Genomic DNA, 16,304 nt, shown 5'->3' with positions numbered 1-16,304 from the left:
TAATACTACTTATTATAATAATAACAAGTAGTATTAGTATTCAAAAATTAAAGTTCTACCTTTTTTTTCCTGTCCCCTCCAAATAACAAAATTCATGAGAATACTTAGATCACAAGTAGATAAATTATTGGGATTTAGTCTTTAGTATCATGGAAAATTTTGTTTTATATTAATTAGAAGTTCTAAGGAAATAAAGTTTGATGCCCTTAGTCTAATGTTGGATGAAAAATACATTAAAAAATAATAATCTGCTTATATACTCTGTCACTATTTGGCAGGTAATGATACTTGTGACTGCTTTGTTTCAGGAAACTAAAGATATTTTCAAGCTAAAAAATTTTGTCTGGCACAACAGTCCCCATCATAAGAATTAGGGCTGTAGATTGATATTTAGGGACTCATTACAATCTGTTGGAAAAAGTTTAAACATTCCACTTACTCTGTGCTCCTATTTTAATTCCCATAAGATAAAGTATGTCTACTTTACTGACATCAGTTGTGAGGTATATATCCGCACTATTAATCAAATTTGTTTCTTTCTTCCATCCTTCCAGAAAAATATATTTTGAGATACAACCTGCATGTCATGAATTATTTTAGTCTCAAATTATTTGGTGAAATATTTTAGCCAGGATATATCACTCCCATGTGACTTGTTTTAAATTTGTAAAGTATTTTCTTAAAAGTTAATTTCACTTTTTAATGTCATTTTTTTATAATAACAGTGATTCAAATATTTGGAAATTCTCCATTCAGAACTGAATTTAGTATTGTTTATTTTAAAATATGATTTTAACACTTCTTTTATTATAAACTAAGAATTGTGTCTAGGATGAAATTGGGTAATTGAAATGAAACCATCTCAAGCACATAATTAGTTAATATTAGTTTATATCAATAGAAATTGTAATTTGTATATATATAATTTGTATATAAATAACATACATGTTTATACAGTATATGTACATTCATATATGTATGATACTGAGTATTTTTTCATGTCTGTATTATAAACTCAGTGCTAAATTCATCACTTCTTGGGCAAAAATGACAGCTACAGGAACTAGTCAGTTGCTTTTGTAAAATAATTGATAATCCCAGGAAATCCTAATTTAAGAATTTACCATTTCTTTTCAAATAGAGGCTCTAACAGAAAAATGTGAAAGAATAGCAAAAGATATTAAAGAATAGCAACATGGATGACATAAGATCCATGTTTAAAAGTACTTTGCTAGAATATTCATATTTCTGCAGTGTCTGGCTACAAATATAGCTTTGCTTCATTTCCAGTGTTCTAAGCACTCTACTTTATTCATAGTAAATTTGTAAATGCTTTATTTGGTTTTGGAAGGATTTTGTTTGTTTTTCAATATTTTTTGTTCATTATATCTTCGCAAGCTGGCTAAAAATCAAGGAAGGGGAAGTGTCCACCTTTAAAATCTAGGTTGCGCTAGTAATTATAAAGGTCAAAGACAAGGTCACTAGCTGACATAAAAACTATAAACAACACACGTAACCAAAACATTCTAACTTCACTCAAGAGAGAGCAATAATGCAGATTAATATCTTTACATTAATAAGCATATCCTCTACAGGAATATAAATTGGGAACTTATATCTTAATAAAGAAAAAAGAAAGAGGTTTTTTTCCCTCATGTAAGTCTTTTCGTCTAGAAAATTACAAAGAATAATACCCCCTCCTCAATGTTGAAAGCAAATTATTTTCATAGGTATTTGTGGCTCACACACCTTTCATTTGTGTTTCCAAATGCAGGGCTTTACAAAAGAAATACTGTTTGGTCCAGATGGCCTTCTAGAAGGCTCCCTGAGAGAACTCAGAAGTCTCTCTAGCCAAAAATATTGTTTCCGCTTATTCAAGTGCCAGAAATCCCACTGCCACTCTTTCAGGCAGATCAAATAAACCATCCAAAGATTTGGTTGTTGTCTTTGTCAAAGGAAAGGGTTGATTCCACTAATAGACAACAGTGTGCCCTCCCACACTCATGCATCCCACCACCCACAGCCTTGCCCCCTTTATTTGTAAGCAGAAATACTAAAATCAGAACTGAGTGATTGCCAGTGAAAATGAAAGAGGAAGGGACATCACTCTACTTTGGAGATGCTTAGTTATCGCATGTCTCCATTTCCTTGTTCATTGAAGATCTTTAGAACTATATGCCATAATTTTGACTTTAAAAAGTCAAATTCTTAGAAAAGTTGAGAGTCTGCCAATGATAACTTTAAGGTTGATTTGATTAACAACAAATTGCAGATTTCTAAACATTTAAAGCAAGGCAGTACAGTTTTATTGCTGATCATATCCTATTTCACATAGGTTTGGTGGCAAGTGGCTGGTTTAGTGTTAGAGGATAAAAAAATTTATGTGTAGGTTAAATCTGATAATTTTAAAAGTTGTTTCATCTTTAATTTATAACACATTCTTAAGGATATTTTAATCAACATACTTCTATTCTGGTTTATATTTTTCAGGATTTTTTTCTTGCTCAATTCAATTAAAAAAATGTAATTCTGTAAGTTGGATGAAATCTCAGAAATCTTCTAGTTAAATCCCTTCAGTTTACAACTTAAAAAATACACCGAGACCCAACAAGGGTTTGGTAGTTACCCACGGTCACTCACAGCCAAGGTGGTGATAGAGCCCCAACTAGAATCCAGGGCTCACTTTGTAAATAAAGATGTGAACATAGCTAGCTTAAATCTGGTTTCAGTTTGGTCACAATGAATCTGCACACTAATGACCAAAACTAGATAGAGCTTTAAAAGTATTCAGTCACAAACAAAATGTGAATTTGATTAGTTCAGATTAGAATCTTTTTCTTAATCCTACACATTTTTTTTTTTGCGTGAGCAGAAACTGAAGGAGAAGCAAAGAGCAGAGTATCCATGTACCTTCCCAACCTTCCAAGCTATTAGTCCCTGCATTGCTCCCTCCTTCTCAGTTCTATCCTGTGCTTGTCCACCTGCCCTGCCCCAGAAAGACTTCCTGGCTCTGATCACTGCAAACCTCATTCTGTTTTATTAGTCATTCAATCTCCTAAGGTAGGTTGGAAACTCTCAGAGCAAGACCAGGGGCCTTTGGCAAAGAGGCCGTATCTGGCCCCGAGCTCAGTTTCATCTCACTCAAAGGACAAGTTCCCAAAGTCCTGTTCTCAGTTACACCTGTGGTTGCAAAAACACACCATGCCTTTCAGTGCCTTTAAAAGCAAGAGCCAAATAAGGGCCATGAAAGAATGGTTTTACTCCTCGGACATCTCCCTCTCTCTTTTCCTCTTAGGGTATTTCTCCCTCTTAGGATGTATGGGTCTGCATGTGTGTTTCTGTGTATGTCCTCCTGTTCCTTCCCTGAGCCCCTTTCCATGGATTCTTTTTTGTTTCCCCTTTTTCTTTATATCTCTCTTCCTTTCTCACCACATCATCTCCACACCCCACCAGGATCCCCTGCCTTCTTTCCTTCAGCTGATTATAACAGAGAAGTTCAGCACATTCTTTTAATATTTTGTGGTACTTATTAAAGAATTTTGTAATTCTTATTTATATTAAAAGCAGGCAAATGGAGGTTTTATTTTACTAGAAAATATAAATCAAGAGTTTCTAGAATTCTCTCTTTTTTTTTCCATTTTAGGTTAGTGGACCTCAGTGAAAAAAAAGTGGGGGCATTTCTCACCACTACCCCAGAGAGTAAAGAATTCTTTCTATCACGTATCTCCCTGCAGCATCTTGGATGGAAATAGGTACCCGACATACATTTAGTAAATGCTGTTTAGCTAACTGGTTTCTAAATTTCCAGCAGTGCTAAAAAGAAATTATTCGTTTTACTTTTTAACAATATATATGATACTGACCTTTTTTCCCTTCTAGAAAAGTTGAAAGAAAAAATTTTCACCAATTATTTCATCAGTTATTGTTCATCAGTTGTATTTTAGTAAATGTTTTAAAGTTTAAAGTGCCTTCTAGTTAATGTTATTTCATTTAGATATATTTTCCAAAGAAAGAATAAGCCTGCAGCATATGGAATAGAAGAAATTTAACATTATTGGTCTTAGCTGCAAGCTGTTGTAAAATGGCCCTCATTCTCTGCTTTTCTCAGAGGCAATATCAGCTTAAATTTGACATAAAATATTCTGAATTAAATGCAAGTATTTACACATTTATCTCAGTGTTAAAAATATTTTCCAACAAGATTTCGTTTCAAAAAAATCTGAGAGGTGATAGTTGCACAACTCTATGTAATTGGTAAAATTCAATAAATTATATATTTAACAATGGGTGAATTTTATGGTATGCAAATTATACCTCAATAAAGCTATTTAACAAACAGAAAATTAAGCACAACCTCAATTTGCTAGCAAATGTGGAAACTCCTTTGGATTGCAATATGCTTATAAATCCAATTGTTTCACCTTGGTAGGTAGCTTTCCATGTGGCATACTTGGCCCGATTTTTCCAGATTTCCTTATCAAAAGATATTTAAAATAGACTTGTCTATTCCTGTCTGATCATTCTGCCTATTTTAAAAGATAAATCTTATTGCCTACATTTAGTGGGTTCTGAGAAGAATTTTAAAAACAGAAGGCACCTTTGGTCTACCTATCCGTTTGTGAAGTGAGGATGCCCTGGTCCATTGAGACCCTCCATCTGGGCAAGTAGACAACTCAGGACTGGTCACATATTAAGATAATTGACCCAGACATTCACCTCAGCTCTCCTCCCTACTGTTCCACAGCCTCCATCTTCCCTGCCAAATTCATCTTCTAAATATAATTCTTCTTTATTCCTCCTGCTTCCAAAAACTATTGGTAAAGTCTCAAATTAATCTTACCAAGTCCAACACCTGAGTGTTTCTATTTCCTGTGTAGAGCTAAAGCTAAATGATTTCGTTTCCTTTTTAAAAAGCAAAATGTTAATGATGTCTCTTCATTTTACATCCATTCAGTGCCCCCGTTCCAAAGAATCTCCTCTTTTCATAAACCCATCAGGCCATTGGTCTCTGCTAGTAGTCTTCCTTTTCCTGCTCACTGTCTGCTGAAAACGGTCCTGTTTCACCACTGTCTCCAGCATAAGCTATGCTCCCAACTTCTGGTCACCTGTATTTGATTAGTATCTCCTCCAGCTGATATTCTAAGTTTTTAAATTCTTTTAAATGTATTTGTTTTCAAATACTGGTGCTGTGTCACATATATAGTACCTCTGAGTCTCATTTCTTAAAGGGACAATTCAATCTATGATTTATAAGCGTTTAGAGGGAACAGGAAGCTTTAGGCACGTGTCGGCCTCTACTCATTACATCTTCAAGAACGCTGATGTCTCTCAGAACCCTCAAAGCTACTCTGGAATCTTAAAATCCTGTCATAATCCAAACGCTCTGCTTCTTACTGGCCCTTTCTGTGATAAATCGAATCACACTGTCTCTGACTAACAATGGCAGTAGCAGTAATAGCAGCAGTGTGGTGGCAGTGCTCATGGTGGTGGTAATAGCCATCAGGTGGAGGTGATCGCCCTGGTAACGGTAGTGGCAGCAGCTCACCGGGGGCATGGCCACAGCAGTGGTGTCAGTAATGGTAGTGGTGGTAGCAGCTGCAGCTCCTGTGCACTGAGAGCCCATTAAGTGATGTGTATTATTTTATTTAATCCTCACAACAACTCTACAAGGGTGGTATTATCATCCCCATTTTACAGATGTAGACATTGAGGCTCAGAAAAGTAACATTATTTGTCACAGATCACACCCAGCTTGGAAAAGGCAGCGCCTGCATTGAAATTCAGGTGGAGCTGACCTGAAAGCCCATGTTCCTAACCACGGCCTCAAATGGGAGAACCCGGAGAAGCAAGTCCCTTTCTCTGCACGTGTCTTTGTGCACTGTTTGTTTCAGCTGCAGGCTCCTGAGTTCCACTTCAGAATGTGCTCATCCCCAGGGGGTTTCCCATTTCTGTTTGGTGGAAAGTCACAGAGGGGCCGCTTGGACAGGTGAGCCTCATGTCCTCTCAGGCAGCACTGACCTGGCAGGTGGAAATGCACTGGGGGGGCATACTGGACCCTCCATCCCATTCTCCATGGAGGAGTCTATGCTCTTTTTTCAAGCCAGAGAGCCACAGGGGAAAGACCGGGGGAAGGAAGGGAGGGATGAGGAGGGAGTTTCTCCAGGCTCTTCCACCTTTCAGAACTTGGAAAATAAATCTGACAGGCTGCCCAGGATGCAGGATCCCTAGCACCGGACACCCCCTCTGAGGCGGTGCTCTGAGGCAAAGGCTGAAGGGATCCTGTTGAAGCAGTTCAGCCGGCCCGAATTGTCACTATATTCCCCAATCAGACACAAAACACACCTCCTTCAAATATTCCAACTGTTACATTCTCATGAATCATTTAAAGGGCCTCCCCATCAAAGGCCATGGAATGTCACCCGTCAGAATTTCAGTGCTTGTAGTAAGGACAGATTAGCCCAATGTGAATTGCCCATGCTGAAAGACTTCAGTTGAGCTTTTAGAAATTTCAAGTAGAGATGTATTAGCATCTGTAAATTCTCTGGTCATAGGAGTAAACGACTATTGACTTTTAATTCAAAATATTAAAATACCTATCAAATTATCGCTACAATTTAAAGTGTTTAAAAAAGAAAAACACATTCTCTATTTCCCACATCAATAGTATTCTTTTACTCTCAGTGGCAGTTCTAAAAGATGTTTATCCACAAAACAAAGGGTTACTAATATTCAGAAGCACATACAAGGATCAAATGTCACCTCCTTTAATCCTTCTTACAAATGTTTGGGGTTTTTTGAGGACTTAAAATGTCATTCACATTTTTATTATTGAATTTTTTCTCACTGAAAATATCCTTTGGTGTTTCTGCCATCATAATAATTATAGTGAAAGCTTCCCAGTGGAAACTCAGGATGGAAGCACGTTGCATTTCACTTGTTCCCAAGTCAGTTATTAAAACCTCATTTTCACGTATTTGCTTGTCTGGACCTTACCTATATATATCATTAATTTTTTCAACTTCATTCTAAGTAATAATATCTCTGAAATAACAGTTTAGATATGCTAGTTATTTTTTATAAATCACATCAAAATAAATTGTTAAACTACAGTGTATGTAAAATAATATATATTAAAATTTTTGATATTAATTTTTTCTGTAATCATCTTAGGTACCATGGTTACCAGCCATGCTTTTTTTTTTTTTGGAGGGGGAGCCTGCGTCAGGTCTTAGTTGCAGCACGTGGGATCTCATTGAGGCATGCAGGATCTCTTGTTGTGGCAGGTGGGCTTCTCTCTAGTTGTGGCATGCAGGTTTTCTCTTCTCTAGTTGTAGCACACAGGCTCCAGGACACATAGGCTCTGTAGTTGTGGCATGAGGGTTCCAGAGCGCATGGGCTCTGTAGTTTGCAGCACACAGGCTTTCTAGTTGAGGCGCACGAGCTCTGTAATTGTGGTGTGCGGATATAGTTGCGCTGAAGCATGTGGGATCTTAGTTCCCTGACCAGGGATCAAACCCATGTCCCCTGAGTTGCAAGGTGGATTCTTTACTACTGGACCACCAGGGAAGTCCCACCAGCCATGCTTTGAGGTACACTGATTAGTAGGAAGAGCTTGAGATTTAGGGTGAAGGATTCTAGATTTTAGTCCTATCCTACTCATAAGTTCCTTTAAAATATGAACTAATACTGAACTGCAGTTTTTGTAGCTGTGAATCAGATTGTTGGATCCCAAAACTACCCTAGGACAGAGGAAAATTACCCAGGATAAAGAAAAGGAAACACGTGGTTCAACTTCCTGCCCTCGGGGACCAGGGCTGAGTGAGTCTTGGGTTCACCAGGGCAGGCATCGAGAACAGAGGGAGTCCTGTGGGTTCCAGTTGGGCTGCATCAAGCAGAGACAGCCCTGCATGTCTTGTCATAAAAGAAGTCTGTTGTCCCTCTTCCAGATTGTTTTCATTGAGGCTAGATTAGGCTCCCTTTCCTCAGGCCCTAGAGAAACCCCTTTGTCAACAGACACATCCAGTATCTCATACTGTGGTCCTTCGTTTTGCTTGATCTATTGAGTCACTGGTGACCAGAGGCGTAGGGGGCTCTTGCAGAACACAGAAGGCCAACCTCACTGGCACATCTGGATGTGCTTCTCCGTTTCCTCTACCCCTCTCTTGACCTTCATTTGGCATCCCTAACCTTCTAAAGCTGACTTTAAAAGTGCCTGTTCCCTTGGGAACTCCCTGATGGTCCAGTGGTTAGGACTCTGCATCTTCACTGCTGAGGGATGGCCTAGGTTCAATCCCTGGTCAGGGAACTAAGATCCCGCAGGTTGTGCAGCTCGGCCAAATAAATAAAGTACCTGTTCCTCAAAGCCCTTCCCAGGCCAAAGCACCCTATTTTGATGGCTCTTTCTCTCTGCAGCTTCTAATTCCTTAAGCACCACTTAACTGTTAAGTCATCTGCATGAGTTAACCTGACCCCAACCCAACATCACATTTGTTTAGGTCAGTCCCTGTGTCCTACTGGAGGCTCAGCAAGTCTTGGTCAACTGACCAGGGAGTACTACCAGACCAGGGAAAGATCAAGTGGCACAGAAAGAGCCTTGCAGATAAAGGAGAGCAGAAAGGTAAGATTGATTCTGTCTTCCCAAGTCATTCTCCCCTCAGTCACCCGGCTCAGGCCCCACAAAAGAAACAAGCTTCCCTTGGAACCATGTTTTGAGTGCTAGGGATTCAAAAATATATGAGACCCTGTCCTCAAGGACTTCTCAGCCCATTGAGGGAGACAGCAATGTAAACAAGTAATTACAGTGGAGTGTGACAAGCATTGTAACAGGAGGCTGTGTAAGGGAAGGAAGGAGAGAAATGAGCCCAACCAGGGAAGTCTGGAAATGCTTCACAGACATGACATCTCTGACATCTTGAAGCATAAGGAACAGTTTGCTGGATAGACAGGAAAAGGACCATCAGAGCAGAAAGCAGAGCCTGTAGGAGAGGTGCAGAGGTGTGTGTGTGTGTGTGTGTGTGTGTGTGTGTGTGTGTGTGTGTGGAATAGCAGGAGACTAAGCTGAGAGCAGAGGCAGGGCCTGGTATCATCACGGGGAGCATTGGGCTCCCTGCTAAGGAGATTGCACTTGATTCTGTGAGTCCAAAGGGGGTCAAAGCAAGGTTTAAGTAAATGGATGGTCTTCTCTGATATTTTAGAAAAACAACGTCACAGTCCCGATTAGGAAGGTGCAACTCCCCTGTAAATGTCCCAGCACACTTTCAGCGAGACCTCTGCTAGCCAGCCTGGGAGCTGGGCAGCCTCCCCACTGAGCTTTGGGTGCCTGGTAACCAAACTTAAATCCTTACCCCTTAACCAAATTGTGAGGGGACCAAAGCCATACTAGGGCCTGTCCAAGGACTCTCCAGCTGTGATAGGCTGAAACATGGGAAAGAAAGAGTGAATTCATGTCCATCTGTGTCCCTGTGAGAGCATCATTTCCCCCATTTTGGGGGTATCAAGGAGTAAAGTAGAACCATGTGACAGGAGGTCAGGGCTGGGCCTGAGAGATTTTAGCAAGAAGAGGGCACAACCAGGGTCCTTAAGACAAATTCCATAGTGGCCAGCACTGACTAAAAGTTTTAGGAATTCACTAGGAACTGTAGTGAGGTAGATAATTCATTGGGCATAAGACTTAGCATCATAGAGGAACAAAAAGAGTGTCACTGTAACAGCTGCGCTCAAATATTACCATTAATTCTGACACAGCAACACCATCGTGGGAATGTGCCAAAGGGAACGCCCTGAATGTCCAAAGAAGTTATTTGAAAATACAGTGGGTAGGGAAGGAATTAGATCAATTTATGGGTGCTAGAAAATTACTTTTAGTACTCTAGAAAAAAAAAGTCTCAAGGGCTAAGTGCCAGAAATGCAGAATCTATGACTATTTCCCATAGATATGCTTACTTCTCATCACTACCACCACCATCATCACCAGTCCTTTTGCCATCAAACTGTAAGTCAGATACTCCCCCACTGAAGAACTTCAGGGTTTGATAAAATTCATGTTATTTCAATACCTATCTTACCACCAGGTGATGACCCAGATGTTAGAAAAACCACAGCCCAGGGACTCCCCTGGTGGTGCAGTAGTGAAGACTCTGCGCTCCCAATGCAGGGGTCCCGGGTACCATCTCTGGTCAGGGAACTAGATCCCACATGCATGCCGCAACTAAGAGTTCGCATGCCACAACTAAGGAGCCCACGTGCTGCAACTAAGGAGCCAGTGAGCAGCAACTAAGGAGTGCGCATGCCTCAACTAAGACCCAGCACAACCAAATGAGTAAATAAATATTTTAAAAAAGAAAAGAAAAACTACAGCCCAATAAGTAATTGTTTTCCTTCCTATGCAGGTAACACCTATGCTAAGGTGTGATACTGCTCTTCATTTCCAGGAGGCTGAAGCCATAGACGTGTATACTAAGATGTGCCAGAGTGGCTGACTAGTGATTTATTACAACAGATAACTCAATAGGTAATTGCTGAATGAAAGCCCATTGTGCACGGAGCTGGAGCCCCATGACAGCTCTAGTGGGAAATGCATGCCGTGCACGAGGTGCACAATACATGTCCAAGCCAACAGTGCAGAATGGCAGGCATGGTCCTGATGGGTAAGAAGCGGAGCCTTTTCAGGCCTCTGGTCTCCCTGCTCATCACACTGGCTTTGTCTCCAATTCTTGCTGCATTTTGTGGCTCCTGCTTCTTCTCTTCCGTGTCTCCTCCTGCAAACTGTAGGCTCCTTGAGAGCAGGGATGGAGTTGTACCCACATAAGAGCCATCCTAACCATTTCTACCCTGGAGAACTAAAACACAGAGCTTCTCAAACTTCAGTGTGCATTAGAGTCATCAGAGGGTTCCTGGCCAAGCCCCGGACCTTCTGCACGAAACCTCATAGGATGGAGCCCAAGAATCTGCATTTTAACAAGCTACCTCCCCATCAGATGATTCTGCTTCAGGTGGCCAGGCAACCCACTCAAAGAACAATCCACAAGCCCAGGGTGTAAGCCTGGAGCACATGCTTTGGGTCAAATAGAGCTAGGTTTTATACCAATTCTATACTTTTGAGCTACAGGGCAGACTCATACATGTTTCTTTGTGCCTCAGTGTTCCTCAGTTATAATATGGGGATGGATACACACTCATTGCCAGGGGATGGAGGAGGGGGAATGGGGAGTTGTTGTCTTATGGTACCGAGTTTCACTTTTGCAAGACAAAAAAGCTCTGGAGATCTGTTGCACAAGAATGTGAATCTACTTAACACTACAGACTCGTACACTTAAAAATGTGTTTATGTTATGTGTTTTTACTACAATTGAAAAGAAAAATAAAAACGACTTGTTAATGGGGATGGGTCATAGCTTCTACCTCACAGTGTTGTTATGAGCATTACAGGAAATAAAGCATGTCAAGGGCCAGGCACAGTCCTGGGTAGCAACTGCTCAAGAAATTAGAGCTATTATTACTGTTGTAGTCATGGTTGTTAAGGTTTTTAACCATGAATGAGTTACTACTTAAAGGCATTTTAAACCAAATTATAATTTGAATCTTCAAACTGATGGAAGTTCCCTCTTCTTTTCAAAATGGTACATCAGTTTCTCAGAAAGGCACTGAGCTGTGAAATCGAAACATCCACAATCACTCATTAAGGAACATTTCAAACCCTCCCCGCAAATCCAGGTAGCTTTTGACAATCTGCATTTGTCCAAATCCTGACCAACAGACTATTCGCATTTCACATGTAGATCCATATGTTAAAAAACCCAACCACATTCTAGGTCGATGTGAAAGCAGGAGAATATTCATATTAGGAAGTCAGAATCTTAACACTAAAATCCTCAGTTTGCAGAGATGCAGGAAGCAAAGAACACAAATGTTAACTTTTGTTTTCCAGCTTAAGCTTAACAAAGGAAGTCAAGCAAAATCTGCCACCATAAAAGAAAGAAATGATTTCCCTGTCTTGAAAAGCTATATGAGATATTTTGCATCTTTGATGAGCAAGTGGAATCCAAAGCAGATTCAGGGAACATGGCGGAGACCCAAAGCTGTCATCTTGATTCTCTGTGCATCATTTTGATTTCATGTGCATCTATGCTAATTTTGTCTCTCCAGCCTGTTATTTGAGCTTCAGCAGGACAGATGTGCTGTTTTACAGGGCCATAGTCCGCTCGATGGGCAGATAACCAGGAGGCCTTTTGTCTTCTTCATTTACTCCAAGAAGAAAACTAGACTATTGCCTTGTAAAACAGCATGAGTCTCATGCCCTGACTTCACATGTCATGCTAACCCACAGAATATCCGTAGAACTTCTACCAGATTCATGAGATTCATCATGGTCACAGAGACAACCAAAATTAGCTCTAGGCTGAATGAAATTAGGCAAAGACCAATCTGGGAGTACAAATAGTAAAGTGGGCGGGTTGGAAAATGATTTCGCAGTATAGGATTTCAGGCCACGCAGGCGTTCACATGAATCAGATGTATCATCCTAGGGTGAGAAGGCTAGGCGCTGGTGAGAATTCTAATCCTAGTGACTTCTCACTCTCTCTTGATTAAAAAATAAATTTCAAAGTCACTGCTAAGGATTCCCTGCCAATTGTTTAACCTCCATTCTATGTATAACTCTATGTTATTATGAGAGAGGAGGGTTTCCAGAGAGCCCAGGAGACCATCCCAGAAGTCCTGAATAATGACAACATTGACCGCTGAGAGGTGGTACTTGTAAAATCCAGAAGTGCATGGCAATAGATACAAATGGACCATCAGCGAGGATTATGATTGCTCCAGCCCGCCTTCAGGCCTCAAAAGACCACCTGCTCCCCACTCACACCAGCATCCTTACCAATAGGTAGAAAGAAGGGGAAGTAAGAAGAGCTGTGACTGTAAAGAGCAAAAAGAAGCGACTGAAAAAGAACATGATAACCCCCTCCCTCTGCTTATAAAAGTTTTTGCCCATTGATTGTCATTGTGGGGGGAATTGGCCTTTGGACAGGAGTCTGCCCTCCCCCCACCTTCTGGTTGCTGCATCTGAAATAAAGCAAACTTTCCCTTCCACCAAAAAAACAAACAAATAAACAAACAACCCATAAATAACCAGACGTTAACTTCAGATTCTGAGCATATTGCTTCTATCCACTTAATTCTTCTTTTTCTGAGGCACGAAAGAAACTACCTTGTCATTTGGATGTGGGAGTCTCTAATGACGCCTTGAGGTTCTGAGATCCAAGGACTAGCCCCAGCTCTAACTTCTCCTAGTGAAGAAGCCTCGGAAAATCGCTCAGCTACTCTGGGCCTCAGAGTCCTCATCTAGAACAGGGCTGAGATCACATGACACATTCAATAAGTATTTTCAGAAGGTTAAAAAAAGTGAGTCTGTAAAATGAGGGTAAACCAGGAGATCTCAGGTTCTTTGCAAGGCTCAACATTCAACTGACCTACGATTTCTTTGTTACAGACTCATGTCCCCTGTCATTTGAATCCTTTTCTGCAAAAGTGTGTACCAACAGAGGAATCTCTTTTTACTCAGTATAATCCTACCTTACATTTTCTCATCACATGATAGTTACCCCTCAATTATGTTACCACAAGAAGGTAGCATTCTCCCGTTAACCTGATCATACAATTATTTATTCAAATAATAACCAGTTGCCAGAGCATATTACTGTTTTCACAGTTCTATGTAATATTTCAAAAAGTATATAAGAAAGTATTTACATTGTCCTTCCGCCCTTGTTTTCTGCTTGATTTCAAGAGTTAATTGAACCGTTTCTAATACCTTGTGTCTGATGTTTTTCCTCTCCATTAAAATGCTGAAGGGTTTTTTTTTTCCTCCCCTCTTTAGGAGGAAAAAAGAAATCTTTCCCCTGTAATTTACTTTGGCTTTCTCAAAAGTTGGGTAGGAAAGTCAGTATAATTCAGGTGGAATCTAAAATGTTCTTGTCGTACAAGTGTGTGCAGAAAGGAAGCCTATAATTTCCGAGCATTCTTTCAGGAAGTTTGTATTCTGTGTCTTCCAGGGAGCCTTTACTTTCCAAGGGAGTATGATCGACATGCCATTACTGAAGCAGGCCCAGAACATTGTTACGCTTGCCACATCCATCAAGGAAAAATGATCTGCTAAATGAAGCTCTCATCAGGTGGGCCGAACATATACAGTGGGTTTCTTAAAGACAAACCATAATACTCAAGGCAACTTGTTAGTATGCCAGATTGGAGCCTTTTCTCCAGTTATAGTTCATGGTAGTCACAATTTTTTTTTTTTTTTTTTAGTTATCTCACTGGCCAGTGATTCCTCTAAAAATGAACTTTTTTCTTTTTGGTTCCAAGTGTATGATTTTACTGTTTACGAATGTGTTGCAAGTATGGACTTGTGATTTTGCAGGGAGATAAAATAGTGAGGAGAGATGGGCTGTGAGGGGAAGTGAGGTCTTTAATGAAACAGATCCTTCCGGAATACTTATCCTCCCTTCACCCTGTCATGTTAGACGTTTCTCACATTGTTCATTGTTCCCTCGACACCATAAATAATTTTAAGAAAGGCCAGCCTTTTAAAAAAGAACTCAGTGAAGGGTTGGTGTTTATTTCACTAGTAATCTGATAAAATAACAGAGGTGGCATAGAAAAGTTAAGTACCATACTGGTTTGTGTAGGTATCTTCTAAAAATAAATCTTCAAAACTGATTACTTTAACCTCCACCCCCCCACCCCTCAAAATGAAACATCCCTATCCTTGAACTGCTAGCTGATGACTTTGAAAGCACTCATCCTGGGTGAATGCTTTGGGTCAACAGTTACCAGCAATTAAAAAATAAATGTGCAGAAGCACAAGACCATCCATTCTCTCCCTTTATTTCCCTGTTTAACTGTTTGCCATTGAGGCCATTTCCCCCTGTAAATGTATGGCCAGGACAGGGCCCCCTCAGCAATAAACTTGTAGCCTCTAAGAAGATACAATGCCGCAGAGCTGGTGCATATGGTCCCCTGTGAGATTTGCATCACATTAGAGATGCTGCTACAGGTCATATGGGTGGTGTGGTTAACGGGCTTAGTAAAGCTGTTTTGAAGAGGTTAACCCAGCTTGTAGTAAGGGTAAATAAACATAACAACCAGCCATTCTTCCCTATTCAGCATGTGCTCTTATATTGAAGGCTAAAGGGTATTGAAGCTGCGAAGGATCAACTTGTGTTTGCCAGAGGACGCCAATGAAATTTGAAACACCAACAATCAGAGATTTTGTTTCTGCTCCTCATTAAATCATGAGCTTTTGTGTGGAGACTCTGGACGACTGTTCTTTAAGAAATTAACAGAATGGGAAGTTTTAAACTCTACACCAACCTTTTCATGACCTACACAGCAGCAAAGCTGCTACTCTTAGACAAACACCGCGGGGAATGCTGTTCCGTTTATTTAAATTTGTAAATAGAAAACAGTTGTTTTTTATTTTCATTTTTCACCTCCTCCCACACCCTTTTTGTTGATTTTGTATGTGGCCCTACCTTGTGCCCCAGCCAGGGGTCTCCTTTCCCCTACCTCTTCCAGTTCCTCCAGGAAGCCTGAGAGGGGGGTAAGGCTGAAGGTTATATACAAGGAACGGCATCATGGAACCAAAGCAAAGTGAGAGAGGCCCACACACTGATATGCAACATCTACCAGCCAGTGCAGGGCAGTTCTGACAGGCACGCAAAGGAACCTGATCCAGGCTGGGCAGTTCTGGGAAACACATGCTTGAGACAGCAACTAATATTCTCAAACATGGAATCTGAGGAGGTGGCTCTTAAACTGAGGTGGGATGTGCTAAGCTGGATCCTGCCTATGCTGGCACCGCATCCCTAACCCCTCGAGAGCATTGGTGAGTCACCCAGTGCTGCTGCAGAGTTAGCTGAAAAGAAATGTGGGAGCCTGCCTCATCCTCACTCGGAGGGACTGGAAGGAGGAAGACAGTGTCTTGGCCAACTTGGGAGATGACTGGCCTCCAGCCACACTGGGCTTCAAGACTTCGGACAGTGGCAGTGGGCAGCAGTTACAGGAGAAGCCATCCCCCCAACCCACTGCGCACCTGTGCCCACCTAGGCTGGTAGTCAATATGCAAAGAAAGGGTAAACCAGGACCACAGACATCCACACAGCCAGACCCAGCTGCTCAGCACGTTGAGACACAGGAGGACTGCTCAGAAGGAAGAGGGAGGCTGCCTCTCATTTTAACCTGTGATATAACACCCTCAGGGTGTTAGAAGCATAGGCAGGACCTGCCTTAAACAAAAGGAGATGATAAAA

At 40.8% G+C, this 16,304-nt stretch overlaps 1 protein-coding gene across 6 annotated transcripts in view; it reads left to right on the top strand.

Annotated features, from left to right (window-relative positions):
• Nucleotides 1–15,306, top strand: part of CLYBL (citramalyl-CoA lyase) — a 227,753-nt gene extending 212,447 nt beyond the window's left edge. For 2 of the 6 annotated variants that reach the window (XM_057707958.1, XM_057707955.1), the window contains 2 exons: nt 14,049–14,168; nt 15,180–15,306. In XM_057707958.1, coding sequence (XP_057563941.1) covers nt 14,049–14,144 — 96 coding nt within the window. In that variant the 3' untranslated portion in view covers nt 14,145–14,168; nt 15,180–15,306. Of the gene's footprint in view, nt 1–3,643; nt 3,768–8,495; nt 8,618–14,048; nt 14,169–15,159 lie in introns of those variants that run through there. The other 4 variants (XR_009049085.1, XR_009049086.1, XM_057707956.1 and 1 more) reach the window with 4 other exon arrangements.
• Nucleotides 15,307–16,304: the final 998 nt, after the last annotated feature.

This window comes from Hippopotamus amphibius, chromosome 14 (assembly GCF_030028045.1).
Source record: "Hippopotamus amphibius kiboko isolate mHipAmp2 chromosome 14, mHipAmp2.hap2, whole genome shotgun sequence".
Lineage (NCBI taxonomy): Eukaryota > Metazoa > Chordata > Mammalia > Artiodactyla > Hippopotamidae > Hippopotamus > Hippopotamus amphibius.
Note: the sequence above shows the minus strand (reverse complement) of the source record. Positions and strands in the feature narration are given on the sequence as shown.